At 39.8% G+C, this 26,422-nt stretch overlaps 1 protein-coding gene across 1 annotated transcript; it reads right to left on the bottom strand.

Annotated features, from left to right (window-relative positions):
• Positions 1-6,519: 6,519 nt before the first annotated feature.
• On the bottom strand, positions 6,520-24,902 carry LOC139457581 (major facilitator superfamily domain-containing protein 4A-like). Its single transcript, XM_071238956.1, has 3 exons — positions 24,780-24,902; positions 9,470-9,755; positions 6,520-7,844 (listed from the first exon to the last, which is right to left on the bottom strand). Exons 1-3 carry the CDS (start codon positions 24,900-24,902, stop codon positions 6,520-6,522), a joined length of 1,734 nt encoding a protein of 577 aa, XP_071095057.1.
• Between the last annotated feature and the right edge of the window lie 1,520 nt (positions 24,903-26,422).

Genomic DNA, 26,422 nt, shown 5'->3' on the forward strand with positions numbered 1-26,422 from the left:
TTTTTGTATAATAAACACGATAAACAATAATTTTGGTATTTTTCTAAAATAAATACTTTCCAAAAAACTTGTACATGTATAGTAAATTTGAACAAGTGTCATAATCATTTCTATTAATTTTAATGATTCGTTATTTAGGATGATTTACTTTAATATAACGCAGACTATTTTTTGATGCAACTTAACCAATTTTATCCTGTCAGATATTACGATTACCTTGAAAATAATGATCCAATGGTTTCACACGTTTACTTAAAGATATGTTGGTGATGGGTGTGTTGGTGTGTGAGCAAGTGAGTGAACTGAGTATAACGACGAATCAAACAATATTTTAGTTATGTCACAGCGTGTCAGCTTCGTGTGGGAGGAAAGCCCCAAGCGTTGCAGGTCTTTCATGTTTAACACTTTGATGCAAAACCCTATGCATAACAATAAGACATCCCTGCTTCAAGTCTTTTACACGATCCTATAACCACGAGAACGCATATGGTGAAAACAAACCTTGAAACATAATCAGGGCTAACCGTGACTCGAACAAATTATCATAGGTTTCTGGAACGTCTAAGGGACGCAACTCTGCTCAACGAAATACAGTGCCTCAGAAGACTAAGCCACTCGTAACTCTTGCACCCAGAACAATTGCATTAGCATTTTACTTACATTATAGTTTACACATTTTTGCATCGATTTGTATCAATAAATGGTTGGACGATATCTAAGGGAAAAAATTGTGACACACTCAAGCATTGTTTGATCGATTACAGGTAAACTGTAAAGGGAGATACATCGTATTATTTGAATACCCTTGACACTATTTGGTACGAATATGTAAACCTCGGTGAACAAATTAACCGAATGCCTGATCTGTGCTCCGTTCGAAAGTGTAAACATCAACATGGAAAAACTCCAATAACAAAAGTGTGGTAAATATATGATACAAGCATGGACAGTCTGAACCGAGAAAAGATAACCATCTACACACATAGACACCCTGAACCGAGAAAAGATAACCATCCTCACACATGGACAGTCTGAACCGAGAAAAGATAACCATCTACACACATGGACAGTCTGAACCGAGAAAAGATAACCATATACACACATGGACAGTCTGAACCGAGAAAAGATAACCATCTACACACATGGACAGTCTGAACCGAGAAAAGATAACCATCTACACACATGGACAGTCTGAACCGAGAAAAGATAACCATATACACACATGGACAGTGTCAACCGAGAAAAGATAACCATCTACACACATGGACAGTGTCAACCGATTACAGATAAGCATATACACACATGGACAGTCTGAACCGAGAAAAGATAACCATCTACACACATGGACAGTCTGAACCGAGAAAAGATAACCATATACACACATGGACAGTGTCAACCGAGAAAAGATAACCATCTACACACATGGACAGTGTCAACCGATTACAGATAAGCATATACACACATGGACAGTCTGAACCGAGAAAAGATAACCATCTACACACATGGACAGTCTGAACCGAGTATAGATAACCAAATACATACACATATGGACAAACTGAACCGACTAAAGATGACAATATACACACATGGACAGTCGGAACCGTGTATACCTAACTATATACTCATACGGACAGTCTGAACCGAGTATAGATAACCACATACACACATCGACAGCCTGAACCGTGTATAGATAACCATATACAAACATGGACAGTCTGAACCGTGTATAGATAACCATATACCCACATGGACAGTCTGAACCGAATAAAGATAACCATATACACACATGGACAGTCTGAACCGAATATAGATAACCACATACATACATCGACAGTCGGAGCCGTGTATAACTAACTATATACACATATGAACAGTCTCATCCGAGTACAGATAACCATATACACACATGGACAGTCTGAACCGAGTATAGATAGCCATACACACACATCGACAGCCTGAACCGTGTATAGATAACTTTTTACACACATGGACAGTCTGAACAGAATATAGATAACCATGTACACAGATGGACAGTCTGAACCGAGTATCGATAACTATATACTCGTACGGACAGTCTGAACCGAGTATAGATAACCAAATACACACATGGACAGAGTGAACCGACTAAAGATGACAATATACACACATGGACAGTCGGGACCGTGTATACCTAACTATATACTCATACGGACAGTCGGAACCGAGTATAGATAACCAAATACACACATCGACAGCCTGAACCGTGTATAGATAACTATATACACACATGGACAGTCTGAACCGAGTATAGATAACCATATACACACATGGACAGTCTGAACCGAATATAGATAACCACATACATACATCGACAGTCGGAGCCGTGTATAACTAACTATATACACATATGAACAGTCTCATCCGAGGACAGATAACCATATACACACATGGACAGTCTGAACCGAGTATAGATAGCCATACACACACATGGACAGTCTGAACCGAGTATAGATAACCATATACACACATGACACAGAATCTGAACCAGTCATACATCCAGTCTGAACCGAGTAGATATAATCTTAAAAGTATAAGAACGTTGGCATAGAACCAAGCACATATAACCATATACAATTGACATTATAAAATAATGGATAGAATATATGTCTCCGTATGATCTTATGGTACAGATGTTACAAAGTATGTAAACGAGAGACGGCAGGGAATAAGTACCTATGGAATGGAGTGTGTGTTTGAGTTGGGCACACAGCTACCAGTGCCAGGTTAAAGACTGCGTCATAGAGATTTATATATAAGAACCGCAATCACACGAGAGGCGCCAGCAAGGACCAACAGTGATCTACATACCGTGTCTGCATACACACTGACAATATTCTGCTTCAACGTCTACAACAACCGTTCAACAAACACCTGGTGTCATCACTGTAACCGATTATTCTTCGATATAGATTCTTAAAGAACAAATATGGTGAAAACGGGTCGCTAAAACTGACAATGAGCATATCCGTGATCCAAGATGAAGTTTTTACAATGCGTTCGTATCATCTGTAAAATTCAGATTGATTCAAAGATTTAGTCGTGTTCAAATATTAGTGAGATGCTTACTAAAAAAAAATCCCATGACACTTTTTATTCTTCCATGTTCAGCACTAAACGCATAGACATGTTTGGAAAAAACTGTATTATTGTTCAAGGTGTAGACATCAAGTGTTTCAAGGTGTAGACATTAAGTGTTTCAAGGTGTAGACATTAAGTGTTTCGAGGTGTAGACATGAAGTGTTTCAAGGTGTAGACATTAAGTGTTTCGAGGTGTAGACATTAAGTGTTTCGAGGTTTAGACATTAAGTGTTTCAATGTGTAGACATTAAGTGTTTCGAGGTGTAGACATTAAGTGTTTCAAGGTGTAGACATTAAGTGTTTCGATGTTTCGAGGTGTAGACATTAAGTGTTTCAAGGTGTAGACATTAAGTGTTTCAAGGTGTAGACATTAGGTGTTTCGAGGTTTAGACATTAAGTGTTTCAAGGTGTAGACATTAAGTGTTTCAAGGTGTAGACATGAAGTGTTTCAAGGTGTAGACATTAAGTGTTTCAAGGTGTAGACATTAAGTGTTTCAAGGTGTAGACATTAAGTGTTTCAAGGTGTAGACCTTTAGTGTTTCGAGGTGTAGACATTACGTGTTTCGAGGTGTAGACATTAAGTGTTTCAAGGTGTAGACATTAAGTGTTTCAAGGTGTAGACATTAAGTGTTTCAAGGTTTAGACATTAAGTGTTTCGAGGTGTAGACATTAAGTGTTGCAAGGTTACAGTCAAATATGTAAAATCAGTCAATGTGTAAAATGACTGAAATCTTCACTTAGGCAATGTACAAGCAGCCAAAAGAGATCTTGTATAATGTATCATGTATTGTACCCTGTCATTTGTATCTTCATTTAGTTCAGAAATACAAATGGGTTTTCACTTGCCTTTACATGTATTTGTGACGGGTGCCACTGGAGGGGCAGGGTACCTTTAGGTTTTCGGGAACACCTATATCCTCACAATCTGATAATGATTCATAAACACATGCTTAGTCGCATTTAGTGAAGGTTTTTATGAAAATGGAAATGATTCTGTCGCTTTCATTTAGTTTGGCTAGAAACGCCAATATATAGACGTATATATAGCCGTAAGCCTCGAAGATCTTTCACATAGAAATACCTAGCTACTACATAGTATATTTTGCAACGATATTCGGCACAACATTGCTTCGTATTCGTTTCTGTAACCGTGAGAGGCGACCTCCAAAATCTTGGGTGTGGTTTTGTGGAGAACCGTACGACTATACATTTATTTCCTTACTATAGCATCTGAACATGATGCTATATTGTACATGTATATTCACGGTTTCGACAAATGTGGATTTTTTAAAAGTCATTATCAATGCTGTGGTATCGTTACTGTTTCCTGGAGTGTTTATCTTAATCTTTACATTGCGTTGGTTGAAAGGCTCCACCGGGATAATTTTTCTGTCGTTGCTGTTCGATCACAACAACTAGTATTCCTAGCACGCCTTCGAACAGCATAAATCCTTTATTTGCCTGGAAGCGATTTCGTTCGATGACAAACGAAGAAAGCGGACATCATAAAAAATACATAAAAAAACATACGTTGGGTAGGGCCTTAAGCAAAATGAATCGTGAACAAAACGAACGTTTAGATGCATTGTATTTAAACTGAAAGAAACAACACATTGAGAGGTGGAAACGACACTTGCTTTACCATGCAGTCCGCAAGCACACCGCTTGGCGCTGCCTCTGTACTTGTATTGTAAGGCCAACAAGAACTATTTGTCGAACGGAGGTAACCTCTCCGTCATATTTGATTCAATAACATTGCAATATCCACAGCGTAAGCCCCGCAAGATGGAGTTGAAGTCCGGCGAATGTATAGAGTATTTGTGAGAATACATGAGGTGTGTTAAAGCAGGTAAAGAAACATTGCACAGATCACATTCTAACAGATCTAAACGTATTGAGTGTTTACGTATAACATATAGATAGGCTATTTGCGATGAAAAACGAAAGAAACTCTATGTTTCGTATTGCTTACACATTTTATTGGTCATAATTTTTCTTTATGGGTAAACAATGCCAGTTGACGCAAAATATGTGGTATCCATTTTCTCAATATAAGCCCTTCATCTGAACAAATATTTGTTTGTCTGTCGTCACATGATTCCTCTGTTTGTGAGGTGAAATCACCCATATACCATGATCCATAAGTAAGTTGGTATGGCTGATGATATCTACGATGACGTCGATAAGCTTAATAAAGGTTGAAACAACTAAACATTTAACCTGCAGGATCTACACCTACAACATACATTCTTGTGGGTTGAGACGTGAGATAGTTCAATACTACTGGACATACAGGGCGGTCAACTCTTCCATCTAGAGTGTCCGCTGGCAGAGTGTCAAGGTCACCTGGATGACCATGTTTAATATCCCTGTTAGGACCAAAGCCAAGGGATGCCAATGTTAACATTGTGGACATTAACACGGATGAAATGTTGAAATGTGTCAAAGAGTTGATCGTACAAAATAAGAAAAACGAATGTGATTATTTGCATGATTTATATGAATAAACGCAATTACAGCATGTTAGGTAATCATTTTATATTTGCGTTAACAGAGGTACAATTCCCAATGGATGGTGGGAAACCTAGCACGTGTTTATAAAAGGCCATCGTAAAGCATGTTTTTATCCTTATGTGAGTGGGTGAGCTGGATTTTAACGCAACTTTGAACAGCATGCCGTGCCATTACTGCGTGTGAGCTTAGTTAATGTGTACCCAATGGGATGCAGGATCAAACACATTTACAGCTTTAGTTTAACCAACGAACACGGGTATGATTATGACAAACCAAGGATCACAGTCAGGGCCAATCTGGGATTGTGATCCCCAATCACCGGATGCTGGCTTGCCTAAGGGAAACAACTTCGACAGCATAAAGCGGACTATTCCACCGTACTCCACTTGGAAATGATTCCCTCTAAATAACTGATCAGATCCAACATGTAAAAATAAAATGATACTTTTTATTCTGGATATAAATATGCCACACCCATAGACAAATCAGGGTAGACACCGTTCACATTCTCTTCATGATCATATATGCAAGTAGCTTGATCATATAAACAGACGCAAATCAAGAAAATATTCAATCTATAAAACAATCCAGTGATTGATTCTGTGAGGGTCGACGCAGTCGGTGTACGATGACACGCAATCAACACACTCATGACCACCCGATCCTACTACGACCAGCATAGGTTGAATTCCGGGTTAGACCAGGTCCCCAGAAACTTATACTTGTCTAAAAAGGCGATTTCATTAATGAGTGTTCAGGTTCGGGACTTGAACCGGGACGTTCAATGGTTTAGTCTGGTCCAGATTCGATTATTTATAGGCCGCCGTCACATTGCTGAGGCATTTCGGTGGCGTTAAACAACTAAACTGAGGTAAAATATGAAGGAAGTTATTTTTTGAAACCTTTACACCGCACCTGGACGTTTAAAAGAGCGAACATTAAAATCATGAAAACACTAAGAAAACCGAGTAGATACAAAAACGCGGATGGCCCAATGTCTGTAAAAAATATTCCTCCTACAAACGGAAAGACAAGGTTCCCCACAGACACTGCTATCCATGAAAGGGCTACAAGTTGTGGAGACATTCCGACATAGTCAGCGGCCCATGCTATCCCCGCACCCTCATAGGGACAGGCAAACACCCCTAACAGAACAGTGCTTAACCACAACATGGACTCGTAATACGGCGCCACGACTATAAGTAGACCTGACGCCACAACTAAACCTACAAAATTACCGATGATTATTTTAGCATGTCCTAACAGTGGTGTGAGAGCTGTGCTGACGATTCGACCCAGCAGAGTTGAGATCCAGAACACAGATGTCATGTATACCATTGCAGACTTTGGGAGGTGTAAATGTCCATCAACACCAAAAGCTGTCAGGTAAGTAGCAAATACTATTGTCAGTGAAGTTAGAGGAAGATAAGATAATAGTAATAAGGTGTAAAATATCACAGCTTGAAATTTTCCAATGGGGGGTACATCAAATTGACTGTAATCCTGTCTCTGGCTGTCTGTAATCGCTGCAGAGGCCCAGCTTGAGTCCCTCTTCCACCAAAAGTAGAAAAAAGCGAATGAACTTGGCAACAAAACAAACCCCATGGCGACATAAGCACTGCGCACATTAGTGTCACTTTCTGTACAGGACTCTGTTCCATTGTCCGCAACTCCGTAATTCGTACGGCATTCATCTAACGCACTTAATAACGGGCAACACACAGAAATAAGATACTGTACATCTTCCTCCGTTGTGTTATAGTCTTTATGCTGCAGGTTGCCACAAGCCATTTGCCAATTGCAATAATCTCTATTCTCATCAACATCCTTTGTCATGTTCACTTTGCAGCTGTCAGTAAATCTATACGACAGAGACAGCAGGGCGGTACACGGACAGGCGTGATCTACACTCACATGGTCAACAACAAAATGTCCTTGTGTTTCTTTAGAATCATTGGTTTCAAAATGTCGAGTGACATTCACACACATGTTCTCAACCAGAGCCAGATCATCCACTGAGCATGAACCGTTTACAGAAGCAGCTCCCGTGGGTAGAAATCTAGTAAAGTTTGCAACTTTTGATACATCACCCTGACATAAGAACGGTTCCACTATCAGAGGAGTGAGAATGGCGCCAAGGGAACTGCCGACAAGGATGAACTGAAACGCGGTGCCCCTGTCCTTCCACAGCTCACTGCACACATCCATCAGAACTGTTGAAGAGATAGTTCAAGTAAGCATTTCAACAGCATACTCAATCACTAGAAAGGACAAGCTCATTAATACGTGCAATCTAACTATACTGTGACACCCACCTAAGGAACCGAAAATTTAATATTCTGGGCGATTTTCTCGAAAATTCTTGAAACAAGTAATTATGCTTCAGTCTTGAAAAAAAAGAAATTGCTTGCTACAAAAATGACATTGTTGAAAGGTGTCTTTCTTTGGGTTCATGGTTTTAAAAAGTATCTGGTTTTGTAGCTGCAGCTTACAAGTGTGAACTGTTGGCAACTATGAACTGTTCATATTAAGCCTGTCACCAAGACAATAGAATAGAGACACAACTCTCAAGTAGACGCAGGCCATAGACAGTTGAACACTGCAAGCACATCATTTGCAGAGTGGATCTTAGAAATCGGGGAATATGCCTTCGTGAGGTGGTGTTGAAGGATCCTGTCTTATTAAAGTGTGTGTGTGTGTGTGTGTGTGTGTGTGTGTGTGTGTGTGTGTGTGTGTGTGTGTGTGTGTGTGTGTGTGTGTGTGTGTGTGTGTGTGTGTGTGTGTGTGTATGTGTGTGTGTGTGTCAAAATACAGCCTGTGTCAGATATTCAAAAGTAAACATCGTTCTTGAATCGTGAATACACTAAAGACCATTTACGTTTGGCTCCATCTCAACTTGTCACAAATTGTAGCCACGCAAATTGTTCTGGGTACCATCGGGTCGATGGATCGCTTATATACGGAACAAAAAAAGTTCCTGTGGCATTGAATAAGATTTAATGCAAAAATTATGTTTTTTACCAAATCTGAAACAATTTCAGATAAAAGACTCCTGTAAGTGTTTTAATGGCTTAATTTGCCATACTGACTTAAGGAAATGCGTAATTTCACGTAAAAAAACTATGAACATGCCAAAATGTCAATTTACAAATCAATAGCGTGTGTGTCCACCTCTAGTTGCGATGCAAGCAACACATCTTCGTCTCATGGAATGGACCAGGCGTCGCACAAAGTCCTGTGGGATATCTGTCCATATCTGCTGGAGCATGTTTGAAAGTTCCTGGAGTGTCTGTTGAACACTTGGTTGACGTCGAAGGCGCCGATCCATCTCATCCCACATGTGCTCTATTGGTGAGAGATCAGGGGAGCGAGCCGTCTAGGGGATGACATTCACGTTGTTTTGTTGAAGAGAATCCTAAACAAGTCGAGCAATATGAGGCCGGGCGTTGTCATGTTGAAAGGTAATGCCTGGGCCATGACGACGCAAAAACGGTAGAACAACAGGGCCGATGATCTCGTCGCGGTAGCGCTATCCATTGAGATTTCCCTCTACCACTATCAAACGGGTCCTCTGTCTTGCTGTAATCATATCCCATACCATAATGCTGCCGCACCCGAACCGATCTTCTACTTGTTTGAAAAATACATTAAAATATAATGGTGTCACAGGAACTTTTGTTGTTGAGAATATGTGTCATTTCTAAAGAGAGGTACAGCCCCTGATGTGACAAAGGGAAATAATTCCACGCAACGACTTGTTACAACTCACATGACAGAGTCACCTGTGCTGGAGTGATTATAATGGTGCATGTATATTTTAGTTAATAATAGTACTCACAACACGAAGGTATTGCAGAAATGAATCCCACCAAGGCGAACATGACATCTACGTAGATGTAGCTTGGTGCAAGAGGAATACAAGTAATCACAACTGACGCCAGCAGTAGGGAAATGCCCAGCTGAAGACGTTTCTGTCCGTATTTAGAGAGTGCCATGGCCAGGAACATCCCCAATGTCTCCCCAATGCCGCTGCTCATGGGAATGGTGGAGAGAGTTGCCAGGTCCTGCTTCAGGATCAGCTGCAGATCCAGCAGGGTGGGGCCCAGGATGGAATAATTGATGCCCTGTGTGATACGGTATGACAGAAAGTATACATTAAAGGTGTTTAAAGTTGTATCCCATTTTACGCGTGAACCAATTTTAACCCTTGAAAGACTCTGATTAAACTAGCAATGCTTGCTTTGACTGCACAATAACTGAACCAGAGACATCTCCATCTTTTCCTTAATGCCCAAATAAATTGGCCACCAGATATCATGTAACATTGATCCTTATATGTTTCACCAAGTTAGTTGACAGTTGACCTCACTGATACCTACTTATGGTGATCTTTGTTCCCTAATCTTGTTTAATGCAGTCATGTATGTATGTCTCTAGATATACACTTCCGGATTAATAACATCCCTTAAATATATTTTGTGTTACATCCGTCAGTACGATCAGTTATATAGATTGTCAGTTTTTTAGTAATAAAATAGTTCATATGCCCCTTGCTACCTCAACTGAGAACAAGATTATAAGCACATCCGGGGCATTGATATTGATTCAGACGACAGGTTTCTCCATGGTACCGGGTTTTACCATGACCCTGAAGGAAACAGGAGAACGTAATGTTTTTATTTGGCTGTAAAGTGTTTGCCAGTTTATTTAGCGAGTGACTTGTAAAAGCTTAAATAAAAGCTTTTCCTTTTGTTTAGAAATATGTTTAATTCCCAATTTGTACATTCTATTGACACCAGCTTCCAATGATTTGACCCTAATTTGAAGGCCGATGGTTATGGCCTGGCTTGATACTTTCAGTGACCATTGTTGACAGTGGTTACTGCGAATCTAGAAGTTTGATTTTGCAGTTTAAATAACAAGCGTCATATTAATCAGCGAACAGAGTACAGCCAATGACAGATATTAATCATTTAGGACTGCCATGTCACTATAGATAGCAGCGAATGAAAATAATTGTGATCTGAGGCCATATAACATATGTCCAATGCTGTACAACTATTAAACAAAAGGTTGCTGTAGATGTGTCCTGATCTTTCAGAACGCTTATGGTTATTCACACCGTGGACTTCAGGCCAAAGCGTTTATTTGGCACTAATTGATAATTAGGGTGATGTCTTAACAGTAGCCTTCCTATGACACAAGATATGTACGCTCTTTAAAACCCATCACCCAAAATTGGACGCCATACCACAGACTGTCATCATGGGCCTTGGTGATCATGATGAGTAAACCCATGGGGCCAGAAACAGGGGCAGTTACACAAGATACTGATTCTCTACAGCGCACGAAATATGACAGCTGTGTGTGCCAAATGAAATGCTTGTTATCGCTTTTCATAGATTTGAACTGAAAACTCAAAACATTTTCATTTTCAGCTAGAATGTGTTTATTATTTTTGGGAAAAATATTTCAATCCCCAGTTATGCAGATGATCCTTCATTAGTTTCGCTGTGTAAATACGGACCTTGTTCAGAACACATGTACACGCTTACATGCAGGAGCCCACACACGTTAGGCATCCAACACAAAGTTAATTTATCTACTTTTGTACCTTTGTTTGGCACTTAATACAATATCCATTTACACGAACCTAATTCTGTCCTTATTAAGTACCCATATGTATACTGAAATATGGTTAACTGTGATTATCTTCACCTTTCTACATCACCAAAGTGATTATCATATAAATGTGAATGCCCCACTGACTGGACTCCAACCAGGAATAATTGTGTAGGCATGAGTAACAGTCACATGTTGTTAAGTACGTGCTTCTCTAAAGGTCAGACTTGGACTCAGGGATTTCACCTACGACCAGTACAATGGGCAATGTGACCTGTGAGGTGTCATCAGTACATACTTTATAGTGCCTGAGGGCGACACCAGAAATGGGCTTCACACATTGTACCCATGTCGGGAATCGAACCCGGGTCTTCGGCGTGCGAGCGAACGTGAAAGATATGTTGTCTATAGATGGTTTTACACATGCGTGGTTAAATCCCTTGTCTGTAAATCATAGAATATTTGTCTCTTTGATTAAACAAATACTTATTGATAATTATATAAACAAAAGTAGATAATTATTAATAACTAGAGCACCACCTAGGTGGTGCCCTGACGTCATCAAGGTCACGTGACTCTCAGTGTCTCATTAATATGCAGAATAACTCATTAATATGCAAATGTTTGCATGACATCACAGGTCAATTAGGTTAATAAAGGGTCAACTGACCAGATGCAATCATACAATGAATGACTTGACCATTCATAAATTGCAGAACATGGGATAGTAATGAATGTCCCTATATGGACATGTTACTACAACCGGGGTTTGGTTGGGTCTTGACTCACGTGGAATGGAATGTCATTGTGAGACCATTTTGGCGCGAGATCATGTGGTGAACATTTGAACCTTTTGCTTTGAAGACATTTCTCTGTGCACATTCGGTGGCCGGCTATGTGTGGTAGGATTAAAAAAAATGCCCAGGAACAGGTTCATGTAGAAAGATCTCCCGATATTCAATTACATTGATTAAGGGTCAACTGACCGTATGCAATCCTGCAATTAATTACTTGACCATTCGTTAAACGTAGAACAACACGTGTCTAAAAACAAGATGGCGGACGTTGCTATGAACGCTCACGGGTGTCACGTGTCCTCGGTTTGAATCTCGCGCCTGACCTACAATTCAGTTCTATGAGACCCCATTGCACATCTTAGGCTAAGTTGATCCGTAAGTGCAATAAGAGGTCTGTTGTTCCAATGCACGAATGAAATGTGTTAATGAGTCCTTCATTAAGTGAGAACAAAGTGTAGTAATGAGTGTCCCTATGTGGAAGTGGCTACTACGAGGTTCAAATGTGATTCATGGGGAAAGGAATGTCATTGTTAGACATATTCCATTGATGCATGCATTTCGTGTAGTTATGACTGTCACATGTGGCAAAGAGGGGTGTGAGTTGAATTTCCATAGAAACCACATGTCCAGTTCTTAACTCTTCTAGTGTTACCTATTATAAGTTCCTTGTAACATTCAGTTGTCATGACAACTAAATAAAAAAATAAGGGTTAACAGTCTTGACTCCTAGCTAGAGGTCAACTCGGAGAACTATAGAGTCGGTATCGCAAAACCCGTTTGTTGAAGACTGTAATGAATGCCAGTCTGGTATAAGACGTTTTAATACTGTAAAATTCTATTCTTTTTTCTAAAAGATGTTTGAGTTCAAAATGTCGATTCAGTTTCCTATTTCAATGAAAAAATACTCGTTTAACCCATACCAAGAATCAATATGCATGAGAAAAAATGGAGTGAAATAACGTAGATTAGTAGATAACTTCTAAGAGATAAGATAACTCATTAAGATGTAAATGTTTAAGTGATGTATCAGGTTAATTAGATGAATACAGGGTCAACTGACTAGATGCAATTTACTTACATTAACAAAGAACAATGGATAGTAATGAATATCCTCATATGGAAACTTGACATCGCACGCGAAATGGAATGTTATTGCGACTGAATTTTGCCGCCTTTTTGCACCTTTTCTGCATGCTCATTCGGGGGGCTGCGTCTGCTGAGATTATCAGCCCAGGAATAAGAGTGTGATCTATGTCAATATGTGTTATAAAACTCAACGGTAGTGTTGAGTGACTGACATTTTCACTCTAACCTTGCTCACAGTATTGAAGACGGAATGAATGAGGAGAATGGAGGTCACGTGCTGCTGTGTCAGAGTCGTCTTCGGTGAGTAATAATTTTAATCTAAATATTTTTACAAATTATTTACTGATATGTAATTAGTTACGTTGAAATCTTTTTTCTTTCTTTCTCATCTGTCTACCTCTAATGTCATATTTGTGTAAAGCATTTTTGTAATGTTATGTATGCATTTGTACACCATGCTTTTGACAAAATAATTCATATTATTTAACAGTTAAACTTAAAACAGATTCTTATTTTACCAATCCATTACCAATACCCAACAGAAATCAGATATAATTCTTCTTCTTTTTTTGTTGTTGTTGATAAAACATCACTCGTTAAACATTTTACAAAGCAAGAAATAGAATACTCATAGTGATTTTATGAAAATTTACTTTTTATGAAATGTAACAAAGTGATTTCTGATACAGACTATACTTTGTTGTGCGAGCGGCGCACAACTTTTGGGTACATGCTATGGCATTGCGATTCCTGGTTGTAGATGTTATAGTCTGTTTCTGCATGATGTATGCATTTGTATGAAAAATAATCTTGATTGAGTTTATTATCTTATCAATTTCAACGAATTCTCATTTAGGAAAAAAAAAGTACATGTACAAATTCAATGTTCCCTTTGTTCCAGGATGTGTGCACCACAAATGGCGTCCCATTGAAGAACCATCATAATGAAGAGACATGTGCCACCTATGTGCTGTTTAATAAAGTCAGACATCGATCAATGTATTCTTATATTGTCTTTTTTTTATCTCTTTTTACAAAACAGTTACGATTAATCTTAAGGTTTTAAAAAGGTGATCTTAGCATCGTGTTAGTTAACCATTGTCATGATAAATTTCTATGACTCGAGATAAAGTTAGAATATTCTGAATTTAGCATGATTAGTTTTTTAAAACCTTAAGATTAATCTTTTGGTGTATTGTGTCCTCTGTCAGTGGTCAGGAAGATAACCCGATGATCAATTCAACGCAAGCTTCACCAAGTACATATTCGCTGGGGAGTCACGTGATCACCATCTTTACAATGCTCAATGGGCATAGTACTATTTCCATATTTAGTTAGTGTACTATGTACACAGTTGTCCACGCATCTAACAGTAGATCATATTGCTTATATGGTAACAAGTGAGGTTTATTTTACAACACTCCGAATGAGTTGGTATATGTTATACACATAACACCTTGTTTTGTCCGTGTCGCTGTTTTGTGAAATACTGACTAGAGAGCCTCCTGAAGTTGAGGTCACCACACATGCTATTCAATAAAGGCATGATGAATACTAAGAATATCAGGATCTAATTTTGTAAAAGAACAATACTAATTATATGAAAAACACCAATTCGCCTGTGTGAAATTTACAACCATATCCTGTAACTCTGCAAAGTACGAATTTGCAAAATCATTGTGTAATATTTAATGCTAGTTTTAACTTCAAACTGACCATGTAACCATTGTTTGCTAGATACATATTATAATACTGCGATAGCTAGCTAACGGAATGGTCGTTACCTGATAACTTGGAAGTCAATTTGATAATTATTGGAAATTAATTGAGAACATGGGGTGTTAGCTGGAAACTTCACCTCTGTGTGTTATAACAAAATCAAGTGGGAAACATGATATTCGATGGGAGAATACAGTGTTAAGTTTAAATACAGTTTTAAAGTCGGAGAGAGGATGTCTTCCAAAGTATGTGTCTATTATGCCTGATTCAGAGTCTTTGTAATTACAGGCGAAACCAACGAACGACTATTTCACGAGTTGAAATTCGAGCATTTTACTTCAAACACTGCCCGAATGCATCTGACCCTTGACCTACTCACAGTATGAGTGTATATTCGTGTTAATTTGCAGTTATAAGATTTTCATTAATTGTGTTTATGTCTAATATCTTCCAAAGAGTATGTAGAAGTCAGGAGATCATCTCAGCAACATGTGCATGATTTTCATATGCATCTTTCCCTAGTTTAGTTATCGAATAGCACTTGTACATCCGTACATACTTTTTTGGATTTAATAAATATATCCATTTCGATTTTGAACGAAAAGACTAATGCGAGTTCGTCTGCAAGTCGGAAAATTAAAAAAAGTGTTATACATTGTATTTTACCAAATCAAAATTTCTTAAGTTTATTGATACCAATTATTGTATATTTTTTTCTATTATTTCACCATGTCACATCACAGCGTTCATTACCTTTAACTCAAAACCTCTTGCAGCGAATATCACAAGATTAATTGACTGTTTTGTATCAGGTTGGGTATATGTTAAAAAACAAACAAAATGACAATACACTCACATCAAGAATATTTATTCGTTGCATGTATACAAACGTGATTAAACAATACTATTTAACACTAAACAGTTTTACAAAGATTCCAATTTTCTGAAGTCTCCGGGCATGCAAGATTCACATTTAAATATAGTTCCAAAAGTTTAACCCGTTGAGTGCCAACCTGGACATTTGTTCGTTTTAACAATCAAATTTCAGCCTAAATAGGCTATTGAAAACCGTTCCTGTGACAATTTATTGAAAAGAGCTCTTTTTTTGTAAGTGCTGACGTCAGAGCACCTCGAATGAAGTTGGATAGATCTATGATGTGAATCTGTACGGAGGGGCGGTCGGATAGCTGATTGGTTAAAGCGTTCGCTCGTCACGCCGAAGACCCGGGTTCGATTCCCGACATGGGTACAATGTGTGAAGCCCATTTCTGGTGTCTCCCGCCATGATATTGATGGAATATTGCTAAAAGCGGGTTAAAACCATACTCACTCACTCACTGTAGGTTCACAGTTCTCGTTGAATTGAAGTGTTAACAGTGTGGTTTTACTATAGACAAGTTCGTGTTAGTAACTGTATGATACTAAAAAAAACACAAAAAAACACAAGCAAACTGTCGTGTGATCGGCTTGTAGAGATAATTGCTTTCCATATTGACCATATGTATGACATCATAGAAATATGAATTAAAACAACAACAACATATAAACTGTAATGAGGCTTTTATTAACAGCACATGGTGTTGTCTTTACAAGTGTTCGAGTGATTTCAACGATTTACAAAATGATTAAAAACCTTGACGGTTGAATGATTTTAGAAAAGTTTTAAGTGTTTAATCTCGACATGAAATACACCACTCAGATGCACCTGATGGAGACGACCATCTTTGTGACATTTATAGATGTTTGCGTCCCGGAGGTCCCAACTTGACCGGTCTCCTGATGTATACGACCAGGCGTTTCTTTGACGCCAGGGAGCTGTCATTTAGAGAAATCTGTTTTGACTTAATGACAGGTCCTGTTTTCAATACATGGATAAGTCCAAATCTTCTTCCTTTACCTCGACTCGGTGACTGATTCTTCCATGTCATTGCTTTGGGTAACACAAAATCTCAACTGAAGGGTTGTAACATGAGAACAAGGTTTTTATTCTTGCTCACTCTGCTCGTCATTGCCATCATCAGCGGCTGAGATAGATTCAGTGTCACTATCTGCTTCGGGTATGTCTACACGAGTTAGAATGTCTTTCATCACAGTTTTCAGGAAACGAGCGATCTTGTTTTTGATAATAGATTGATCAGTGCCAGGATCCATATCACTCAGGCTGTCTAGGATGGGTTGAAATAGAGGCGCCTGTCTAAAATATTGGGAGAACTCTATGACACTTTTGAGACTGTTGGTCAATTCGCTTTCCCACATCTGTTTCATTTTTCTGTCAATCCATTCTTCTGTTCGACCCTGTTGTCTGTACTTTTTCCTCTTGAGTTTCATTGCGTCGTGCTTGATGTTGTACACGCGATTCCAGATGCGTTGTAAACCAACATTTTGCCACTCCTCCGCATCCACGTCGGCGTTTGGCGGCTTCCAGCGACGACGTTTGACAGCAAGACATCCACCCTTCTGTTCAGGAAGACGTTCCTCATCGTCGTCACCGTTGTCATCAGTCTCGTATCTGAGACATTTTCTTTTGCATTTCAAGTTGTTGTTTACTGGACACCATGATCTAATATGTTGCTGTAGATCGTGCATATTGTCTATCATTACGCCACAGTCTGTACACGCAGTGGCCATGGTAAAAGGTCCTGTGTCGTCACTCGAGATGGATGCTGTTTCAACGTCGTCGTCGTCAGAGCTTAGAGACCTTTCTTTGGAAATTGAAGTGTGATCAGCACGAATGTCAGGAGCTGTCTGCACGTATAATGCTAGAGAGACATCTTTTACCCGTTGTTGTTGTTGTTGTTGTTGTTGTTGTGAAGCACTGTGATCAGGTTGATTGTCGTTGGTTGTCAAGACGTTGACATGTAATCTGTTCTTCTCATTTGTACCGGGTTTGAGATCCACTGTAAGGTGTAAGGGGTTTCAACAGCATAAAGAGTCATAAATTTACCAATGTCTTCAGGAAATATTCTTTTGGCGAATAACTTCACCTGCTGTCTGTCCACTGGCGAATTGAAAAGTGTGACATAATGAGAATTTAGAGCAATGTCCCTAGATTTCTTACCTCTCAGGAAGAGGTTTTGCAATAGCAAAAAGATAATGACATTTTTGTGGTGGGAGGTTTGGGTAAACAGACGAGAAATCCGATTGTCATTCTTTGCTTCAGACAAAAAGTCATCTAACACCATCATGTTCTGATTACGGGCATCGAAGAAGTTTTCATCTTCAAGATTGTAAGGTATTCCTTTAACAAACCGTACTTGAGGTAAAGTTTGAAGAATGCTATTGTAAAGAGGTTGCCACACAGTATAACTCCAGACAATACAGTCGGGCATGGGTTGAACGAATCCATGACGTAATAGGTTGAAGACAAACACCGACTTTCCGCATCCACTGGGTCCAACAACGATGCTATTGGAGGGTATAAGGAACTTGAATCGTCCGTGTTGCTGGTGCTCCTGAGATGAAAGCAAACGTGGAGATATTTCCTGAGGAGGAGGAGGGTGTTTATCGGGAAGAGGAGGAGTAGGAGGAGTAAGGTGTTTATCCAGAGGAGGAAGAAGAGAAGGCGAGTCTTGAGTTGATCTATGCACCTGCTTCTGATGTCTCTGTAGATTATCTTTTCGCGTAAAACTCTTGCCACAGTCTGGACAGTTGGTAACCTCCATAGTGATCAAATACAAGTGCGCGATAAGAGGGTCTGAACCATTCTTTAACACCCTTCACCAATGCGATGCTTAAAGACAGCTTTGGTTCATTTCACAGCAGCTTTTGTTTTCTACACAGGTTTCCTGAGGAGTAGGAGGAGGAGGACGAAGAGGAGGGTGTTTATCCAGGGGAGGAGGAGAGGAGGAGGAGGGTGTCTATCCAGAGGAGGAGGAGGAGGGTGTTTATCCAGAGAAGGAGGAGGAGGAGGGTGTTATCCAGAGGAGGAGGAGGAGGAGGATGTTTATCCAGAGGAGGAGGAGGAGGAGGAGGAGGGAGTTTATCCAGAGGAGGAGGAGGGGAGTATTTATCCAGAGGAGGAGGAGGGTGTTTATCCAGAGGAGGAGGGAGGGATGTTTATCCAGAAGAGGGGGAGGAGGAGGGTGTTTATCCAGAGGAGGAGGAGGAGGAGGGTGTTTTTTCCAGAGGAGGAGGAGGAGAGTGTTTATCCAGAGAAGGAGGAGGGTGTATATCCAGAGGAGGAGGAGGGTGTTTATCCAGAGGAGGAGGAGGAGGGTGTTTATCCAGAGGAGGAGGTTGTTTATCCAGAGGAGGAGGAGGAGGAGGTTGTTTATCCAGAGGAGGAGGAGGAGGTTGTTTATCCAGAGGATGAGGAGGGTATTTATCCAGTTGAGGAGGAGGAGGGTGTTTATCCAGAGGAGGAGGGTGTTTATCCAGAGGAGGAGGTTGTTTATCCAGAGGAGGAGGAGGAGGAGGTTGTTTATCCAGAGGAGGAGGAGGCGGAGGAGGGCGTTTATCCAGAGGATGAGGAGGGTATTTATCCAGATGAGGAGGAGGAGGGTGTTTATCCAGAGGAGGAGGGTGTTTATACAGAGGAGGAGGAGGGTGTTTATCCAGAGGAGGAGGAGGAGGGATGTTTATCCAGAGGAGGAGGAGGAGGAGGGTGTTTATACAGAGGAGGAGGAGGAGGAGGAGGAGGAGGTTGTTTATCCAGAGGAGGAGGAGGAGGCGGAGGAGGGCGTTTATCCAGAGGAGGAGGAGGGTATTTATCCAGAGGAGGAAGAGGAGGAGGAGGGTGTTTATCCAGAGGAGGAGGAGGAGGGTGTTTATACAGAGGAGGTGGAGGAGGAGGGTGTTTATCAGGAAGAGGAGGAGTAGGAGGAGTAATATGTTTATCCAGAGGAGGAAGAAGAGGAGGCGAGTCTTGAGTTGACCCGTGCATCTGCTTCTGATGTCTCTGTTGATTATCTTTTCGAGTAAAACTCTTGCCACAGTCTGGACAGTTGGTAACCTCCATAGTGATCAAATACGATAAGTGCACGATGAGAGGGTCTGAAGCATTCTTTTATTTCCTTCAGCCATGCGCGGCTTCAAGGCAGGTCGGATTCGTTGCACAACAGCCTTTACTTTCGATACAGGTTGTATTTTCACTATAGTTATTTTTCCCCTTCTTGGTTGTTATCTTTTTCTTCTTTGATGCAACCAGTCTCTTCGGCGACCCCTTTGATCCCATTGGTTTTCTCTGACTTGTTTTTCTCGACTTGGTCTTGCTACGCTTTGTCAAAATGACTGTAGGTCCAAATATATCCCCTGAAACTCTCTTCATGTTGAAAACGGACGTCTTGTCTGTCAGCAAGGTTAGAGTGAAAATGTCAGTCACTCAACACTACCGTTGAGTTTTATAACACATATTGACATAGATCATACACTTATTGCTGGGCTGATGATCTCAGCAGACGCAGCCCCTGAATGCGCATGGAGAAAATGTGCAAAAAGGCGGCAAAATGCAGTCGCAATAACATTCCATTTCGCGCACGATGTCAAGTGTCCATATAAGGTTATTCATTACTATCCATTGTTCCTTGTTAATGAATACTCAAGTAATTAGTTGCCTGATTGCATTTGGTCAGTTGACCTTGTATTCATCTAATTAACCTGATACATCACTTACACATTTACATATCAATGAGTTATCTTATCTCTTCAAAGTTATCTACTAAACTATGTTATTGCACTCCATTTTTTCTCATGAAAATGATTTTGGGTATGGGTTAAATGAGTATTTTTTCCATTGAAATAGGAAACTGAACCGACATTTTGAACTTAAACATCTTTTAGAAAAAAGAATAGAGTTTTACAGTATTAAAACGTCTTATACCAGACTGGCATACATTACAGTCTTCAACACACGGGTTTAGCGATACCGACTCTATATTTCTCCGAGCTGACCTCTAGCTAGGAGTCAAGACTGTTAACCCTTATTTTTTTATTTAGTTGTCATGGCAACTGAATGTTAAAAAGGAACTTATAAGAGGTAACACTAGAAGAGTTAAGAACTGGACATGTGGTTTCTATGGAAATTCAACTCACACCCCTCTTTGCCACATGTGACAGTCATAACTACACGAAATGCATGCATCAATGGAATATGTCTAACAATGACATTCCTTTCCCCATGAATCACATTTGAACCTCGTAGTAGCCACTTCCATATAGGGACACTCATTACTACCCTTTGTTCTCACTTAATGAAGGACTCATTAACACATTTCATTCGTGCATTGGAACAACAGACCTCTCATTACTCTTTCTGACCTGTGACGTCATGATTATATTTGACAATGAATGAGTTATTGCACTTATGGATCAACGTAGCCTGAGATGTGGAATGGGGCCTCATAGAACTGAATTGTAGGTCAGGCGCGAGATTCAAACCGAGGACACGTGACAGCCCGTGAGCGTTCATGACAACGTCCGCCATCTTGTTTTTAGACACTACGTTTAACGAATGGTCAAGTAATTAATTGCATAATTGCATCCGGTCAGTTGACCCTTAATGAATGTAATTGGATATCGGGAGATCTTTATACATGAACCTGTTCCTGGGCATTTTTTTAATCCTACCACACATAGCCGGCCACCGAATGTGCACAGAGAAATGTCTTCAAAGCAAAAGGTTCAAATGTTCACCACATGATCTCGCGCCAAAATGGTCTCACAATGACATTCCATTCCGCGTGAGTCAAGACCCAACCCAACCCCTGTCGTAGTAACATGTCCATATAGGGACATTCATTACTATCCCGTGTTCTACAGTTAACAAATGGTCAAGTCATTCATTGCATGATTGCATCTGGTGAGTTGACCCTTTATTAACCTAATTGACCTGTGACGTCATGCATACATTTGCATATTAATGAGTTATTCTGCATATTAATGAGACACTGAGAGTCACGTGACCTTGATGACGTCAGGGCACCACCTATTAATAATTATCTACTAACAAAAATGTAACTCAGATCTTAATAATAGTAGACAGTTGATGTTGTACAGAAATTTAACACAGTATCCTTTGGTTATGAATTATATCTCCATATTTTACCACGTGGTCTTAGGAAATATGTAACAATGATTAGAATATCGAGTCACAAGTAAAAAAAATAGAAGTTGGACGCTATAACAACATTATCAAAGGTCTTAGATACTGTGATTGTTGTTAAGTGTTAACGTACTTGAAGATGAGTATCATTTTCTATTAATATGTCCCAATATGAAGATAGCAGAGTAAAATATACATAATTGTTATTGGGAAACTAGTTACTGCTAGACGAGGAGCCGAAGCCCAAGTCTTTTTCATGAATAAATAACTATTCTGTTCTGTTCTGTTCTGACAAGCTGTATGACAGATGTAACTGACAAGCTGTATGACTGATGTAACTGACAAGCTGCATGACAGATGTAACTGACAAGCTGCATAACAGATGTAACTGACAAGCTGTATGACTGATGTAACTGACAAGCTGTATGAATGAAGTAACTGACAAGCTGTATGACTGATGTAACTGACAAGCTGTATGACTGATGTAACTGACAAGCTGTATGACTGATGTAACTGACAAGCTGTCTATCTAATGTAACTGACAAGCTGTCTGATGTAACTGACAAGCTGCATGACCGATGTAACTGACAAGCTTTATGACCGATGTAACTGACAAGCCTGTATGACTGATGTAACTGACAAGCTGTATGACAGATGTAACTGACAATGTGTATGACTGATGTAACTGACAAGCTGTATGACTGATGTAACTGAGAAGCTATATGACTGATGTAACTGACAAGCTGTCTGACTGATGTAACTGACAATGTGTATGACTGATGTAACTGACAAGCTGTATGACTGATGTAACTGAGAAGCTATATGACTGATGTAACTGACAAGCTATATGACAGATGTAACTGACAATGTGTATGACTGATGTAACTGACAAGCTGTATGACTGATGTAACTGAGAAGCTATATGACTGATGTAACTGACAAGCTGTATGACTGATGTAACTGACAAGCTGTATGACAGATGTAACTGAGAAGCTATATGACTGATGTAACTGACAAGCTGTATGACTGATGTAACAGACAAGCTGTATGACTGATGTAACTGACAAGCTGTATGACTGATGTAACTGAGAAGCTATATGACTGATGTAACTGACAATGTGTATGACTGATGTAACTGACAAGCTGTATGAATGAAGTAACTGACAAGCTGTATGACTGATGTAACTGACAAGCTGTATGACTGATGTAACTGACAAGCTGTATGACTGATGTAACTGACAAGCTGTCTATCTAATGTAACTGACAAGCTGTCTGATGTAACTGACAAGCTGCATGACCGATGTAACTGACAAGCTTTATGACCGATGTAACTGACAAGCCTGTATGACTGATGTAACTGACAAGCTGTATGACAGATGTAACTGACAATGTGTATGACTGATGTAACTGACAAGCTGTATGACTGATGTAACTGAGAAGCTATATGACTGATGTAACTGACAAGCTGTCTGACTGATGTAACTGACAATGTGTATGACTGATGTAACTGACAAGCTGTATGACTGATGTAACTGAGAAGCTATATGACTGATGTAACTGACAAGCTATATGACAGATGTAACTGACAATGTGTATGACTGATGTAACTGACAAGCTGTATGACTGATGTAACTGAGAAGCTATATGACTGATGTAACTGACAAGCTGTATGACTGATGTAACTGACAAGCTGTATGACAGATGTAACTGAGAAGCTATATGACTGATGTAACTGACAAGCTGTATGACTGATGTAACAGACAAGCTGTATGACTGATGTAACCGACAGGCTTTATGACTGATGTAACTGACATGCTGTACTACTGATGTAACTGACATGCTGTATGACTGATGTAACCGACAAGCTGTCCGATGTAACTGACAAGCTTTATGACCGATGTAACTGACAATGTGTATGACTGATGTAACTGACAAGCTGTCTGACCGATGTAACTGACACACTGTATGACTGATGTAACTGACAAGCTGTCTGACTGATGTAACTGACACACGGTATGACCGATGTAACTGACAATGTGTATGACTGATGTAACTGACAAGCTGTATGACTGATGTAACTGACACACTGTATGACTGATGTAACTGACACACGGTATGACTGATGTAACTGGCAAGTTGTCTGACTGATGTAACTGATATGCTGTATGACTGATGTAACTGACAATGTGTATGACTGATGTAACTGACAAGTTGTCTGACTGATGTAACTGACAAGCTGTATGACTGATGTAACTGATATGCTGTATGACTGATGTAACTGACAATGTGTATGACTGATGTAACTGACAAGCTGTATGACTGATGTAACTGACACACTGTATGACCGATGTAACTGACAATGTGTATGACTGATGTAACTGACAAGCTGTATGACTGATGTAACTGACACACTGTATGACTGATGTAACTGACAATGTGTATGACTGATGTAACTGACAAGCTGTCTGACCGATGTAACTGATATGCTGTATGACCAATGTAACTGACAAGGTGTATGACGGATATAACTGACAATGTGTATGACTGATGTACCTTACAGGCTATATGACTGACAGAATACTAACTCCGAACCGACTAGTTCTTGTTTTATCCCCTTAATGCCGAGCGCCAGACAGGGTTACAACAAGTACCATCTTTTAGCGTCTTTTGGTATGACGCGGTCGAGGATCGAACCCCGAATGAGTGAGTGGGTGAGTGAAAATAATAATTATAGATTTTTATAAAACCTGCCAGCACAGGACAGTAAAATCACTTTTAGACTATCACAGACATATGTGTAAACCTAGTATGTAACCACGTGTGGGTGTGGGTGGCTGTGAGGTAAACAATATATGTTACACAACATTGACGGGTCAAATACTTACAACAACGAAAAAGGCCCAAGCCATCCAAACGGTTTCACAAATCTTCGAAAAGACGGTGACAGACATCTTCTGCCAGAGGTCTATAAGTTTTTGCCACATGATTATGGTACGATGCTCAAGCATCCAAACCTACGTGCCACTGCATAATCTGTGAACTGCGAGACCCATTTCGAAGTCCTAGCATCTGGAGCTGTAGGCGACATCTGTCACTGAGAGATTTAAATTACAAATTGGTTGTATGAACTGACAGTACTTTATTTATCATGCTAATATGCTGTAATTACTAAAATACAATCAATGTCACATCTTGTGTTAGAGTCGCATTCTGTTCGCCCGGCTAAGTGTCTGAAGGTCAGAAAATGAACCTCATCTTCTTTTACCCGTATTGACTTTGTGAAAACCGGGATCCGCCTTCGCAAGGACATTGCTTATGGACGCCAGCATATTGTTTAGATCGGGGTATCACGTGGTTCAACGGATCCGACTTGCTTGTGAGCTGTGCGCAAACTAGGATTTGCTGTTTAACACCCAACCAGAGCAATTCGAGCTATTTGTCGGCGGTCTGTAAACGCTCTCGACTCTGGATCAGACAATCCAGTGATTAATATCATGAGCATCGATCCACGCAATTGGGATCGATGTCATGTATCAACCAAATCAGCGAGCCTGACCACCCGATCCCGTTAGTCGCCTTTTACAACAAGCATAGTCACCTTTTACGGCAAGTTTGGGTTGCTGAAGACCTATTCTACCCCGGATCTTCACGGATCGTACGCAATTGGGATACGATGGCATGCATAATTACCCTCCAGCTCTTTTATCTAACGTCACATCCGGCTTAGGTTAGCTAGACTCCGTCTCTATTTGCGATGAAAGATCCGGGAACTAGTTAAGCCTATCTTTGCTGTAAGCGCAGGTCCAGGTTGCACACTTCTCAAACCATTTCCCGCTAAGAAAGCATTTAAACAACGAATTTCCTGTAACGTTTTCTGTCGTTACCCTTAAATTCGGTTCTGAGTATTCACTAAGCACAACTTTCTGGTCCAGACTCGATTATTTACAGACCGCCATCATGAAGCTATAGTATTGTTGAGTGCGGAGTTCAACAACAAACAAACAAATTTAAGTCAGTGCAGACAAAAGATATTGTGAAGACCATAGTTCCGAATCAGATAATTTGTGTAAGTTTTGTGTATATATAATCCATTTAACATACACGATAGGTTGCAGGAACCATCGATTATCCAGCGAATCATGTCTCCATTCCATTATGATAAATATTATATATACGCTCGATATTATTTTGGATATTCTTGATAATCGACGATGCAGAAATATTATTTATTCATGGTTATTATTTTAACATACAGGCATGGAATAAATAATATCCGTATGCTCATCTGTTTGGCCGTGTGTAGCGGCGCAGTAACGTGAGTCATGCCTCAAATATGTTGACGTTGTCACAAATGTTCACAGTTAACACTTGAAATCATGAATATGTAGCTATATTAAATAATTATGTGTACATGGTTACAGATGTTTATCGTAAACAAAGCTTGAAAAGGTTGAATGAATAAATATGCCGTCATGAACTAGGAATTGTATTAGGGGCGGTCGGGTAGCCCAATGGTTAAAGCGTTCGC

Source organism: Haliotis cracherodii, unplaced genomic scaffold (assembly GCF_022045235.1).
Source record: "Haliotis cracherodii isolate W230 unplaced genomic scaffold, xgHalCrac1.p SCAF_1, whole genome shotgun sequence".
Lineage (NCBI taxonomy): Eukaryota > Metazoa > Mollusca > Gastropoda > Lepetellida > Haliotidae > Haliotis > Haliotis cracherodii.

Excerpts from the sequence above, each read along its gene's own strand:
- LOC139457581 (XM_071238956.1), bottom strand. The coding sequence starts at position 24,902 with ATGCTTGAGCATCGTACCATAATCATGTGGCAAAAACTTATAGACCTC. Across the intron at positions 9,756-24,779 it reads CTTGGGCCTTTTTCGTTGTT|GGCATCAATTATTCCATCCT; the intron begins GTAAGTATTTGA and ends CGTATCACACAG. Across the intron at positions 7,845-9,469 it reads TTCTGCAATACCTTCGTGTT|TTCTGATGGATGTGTGCAGT; the intron begins GTGAGTACTATT and ends TCTCTTCAACAG.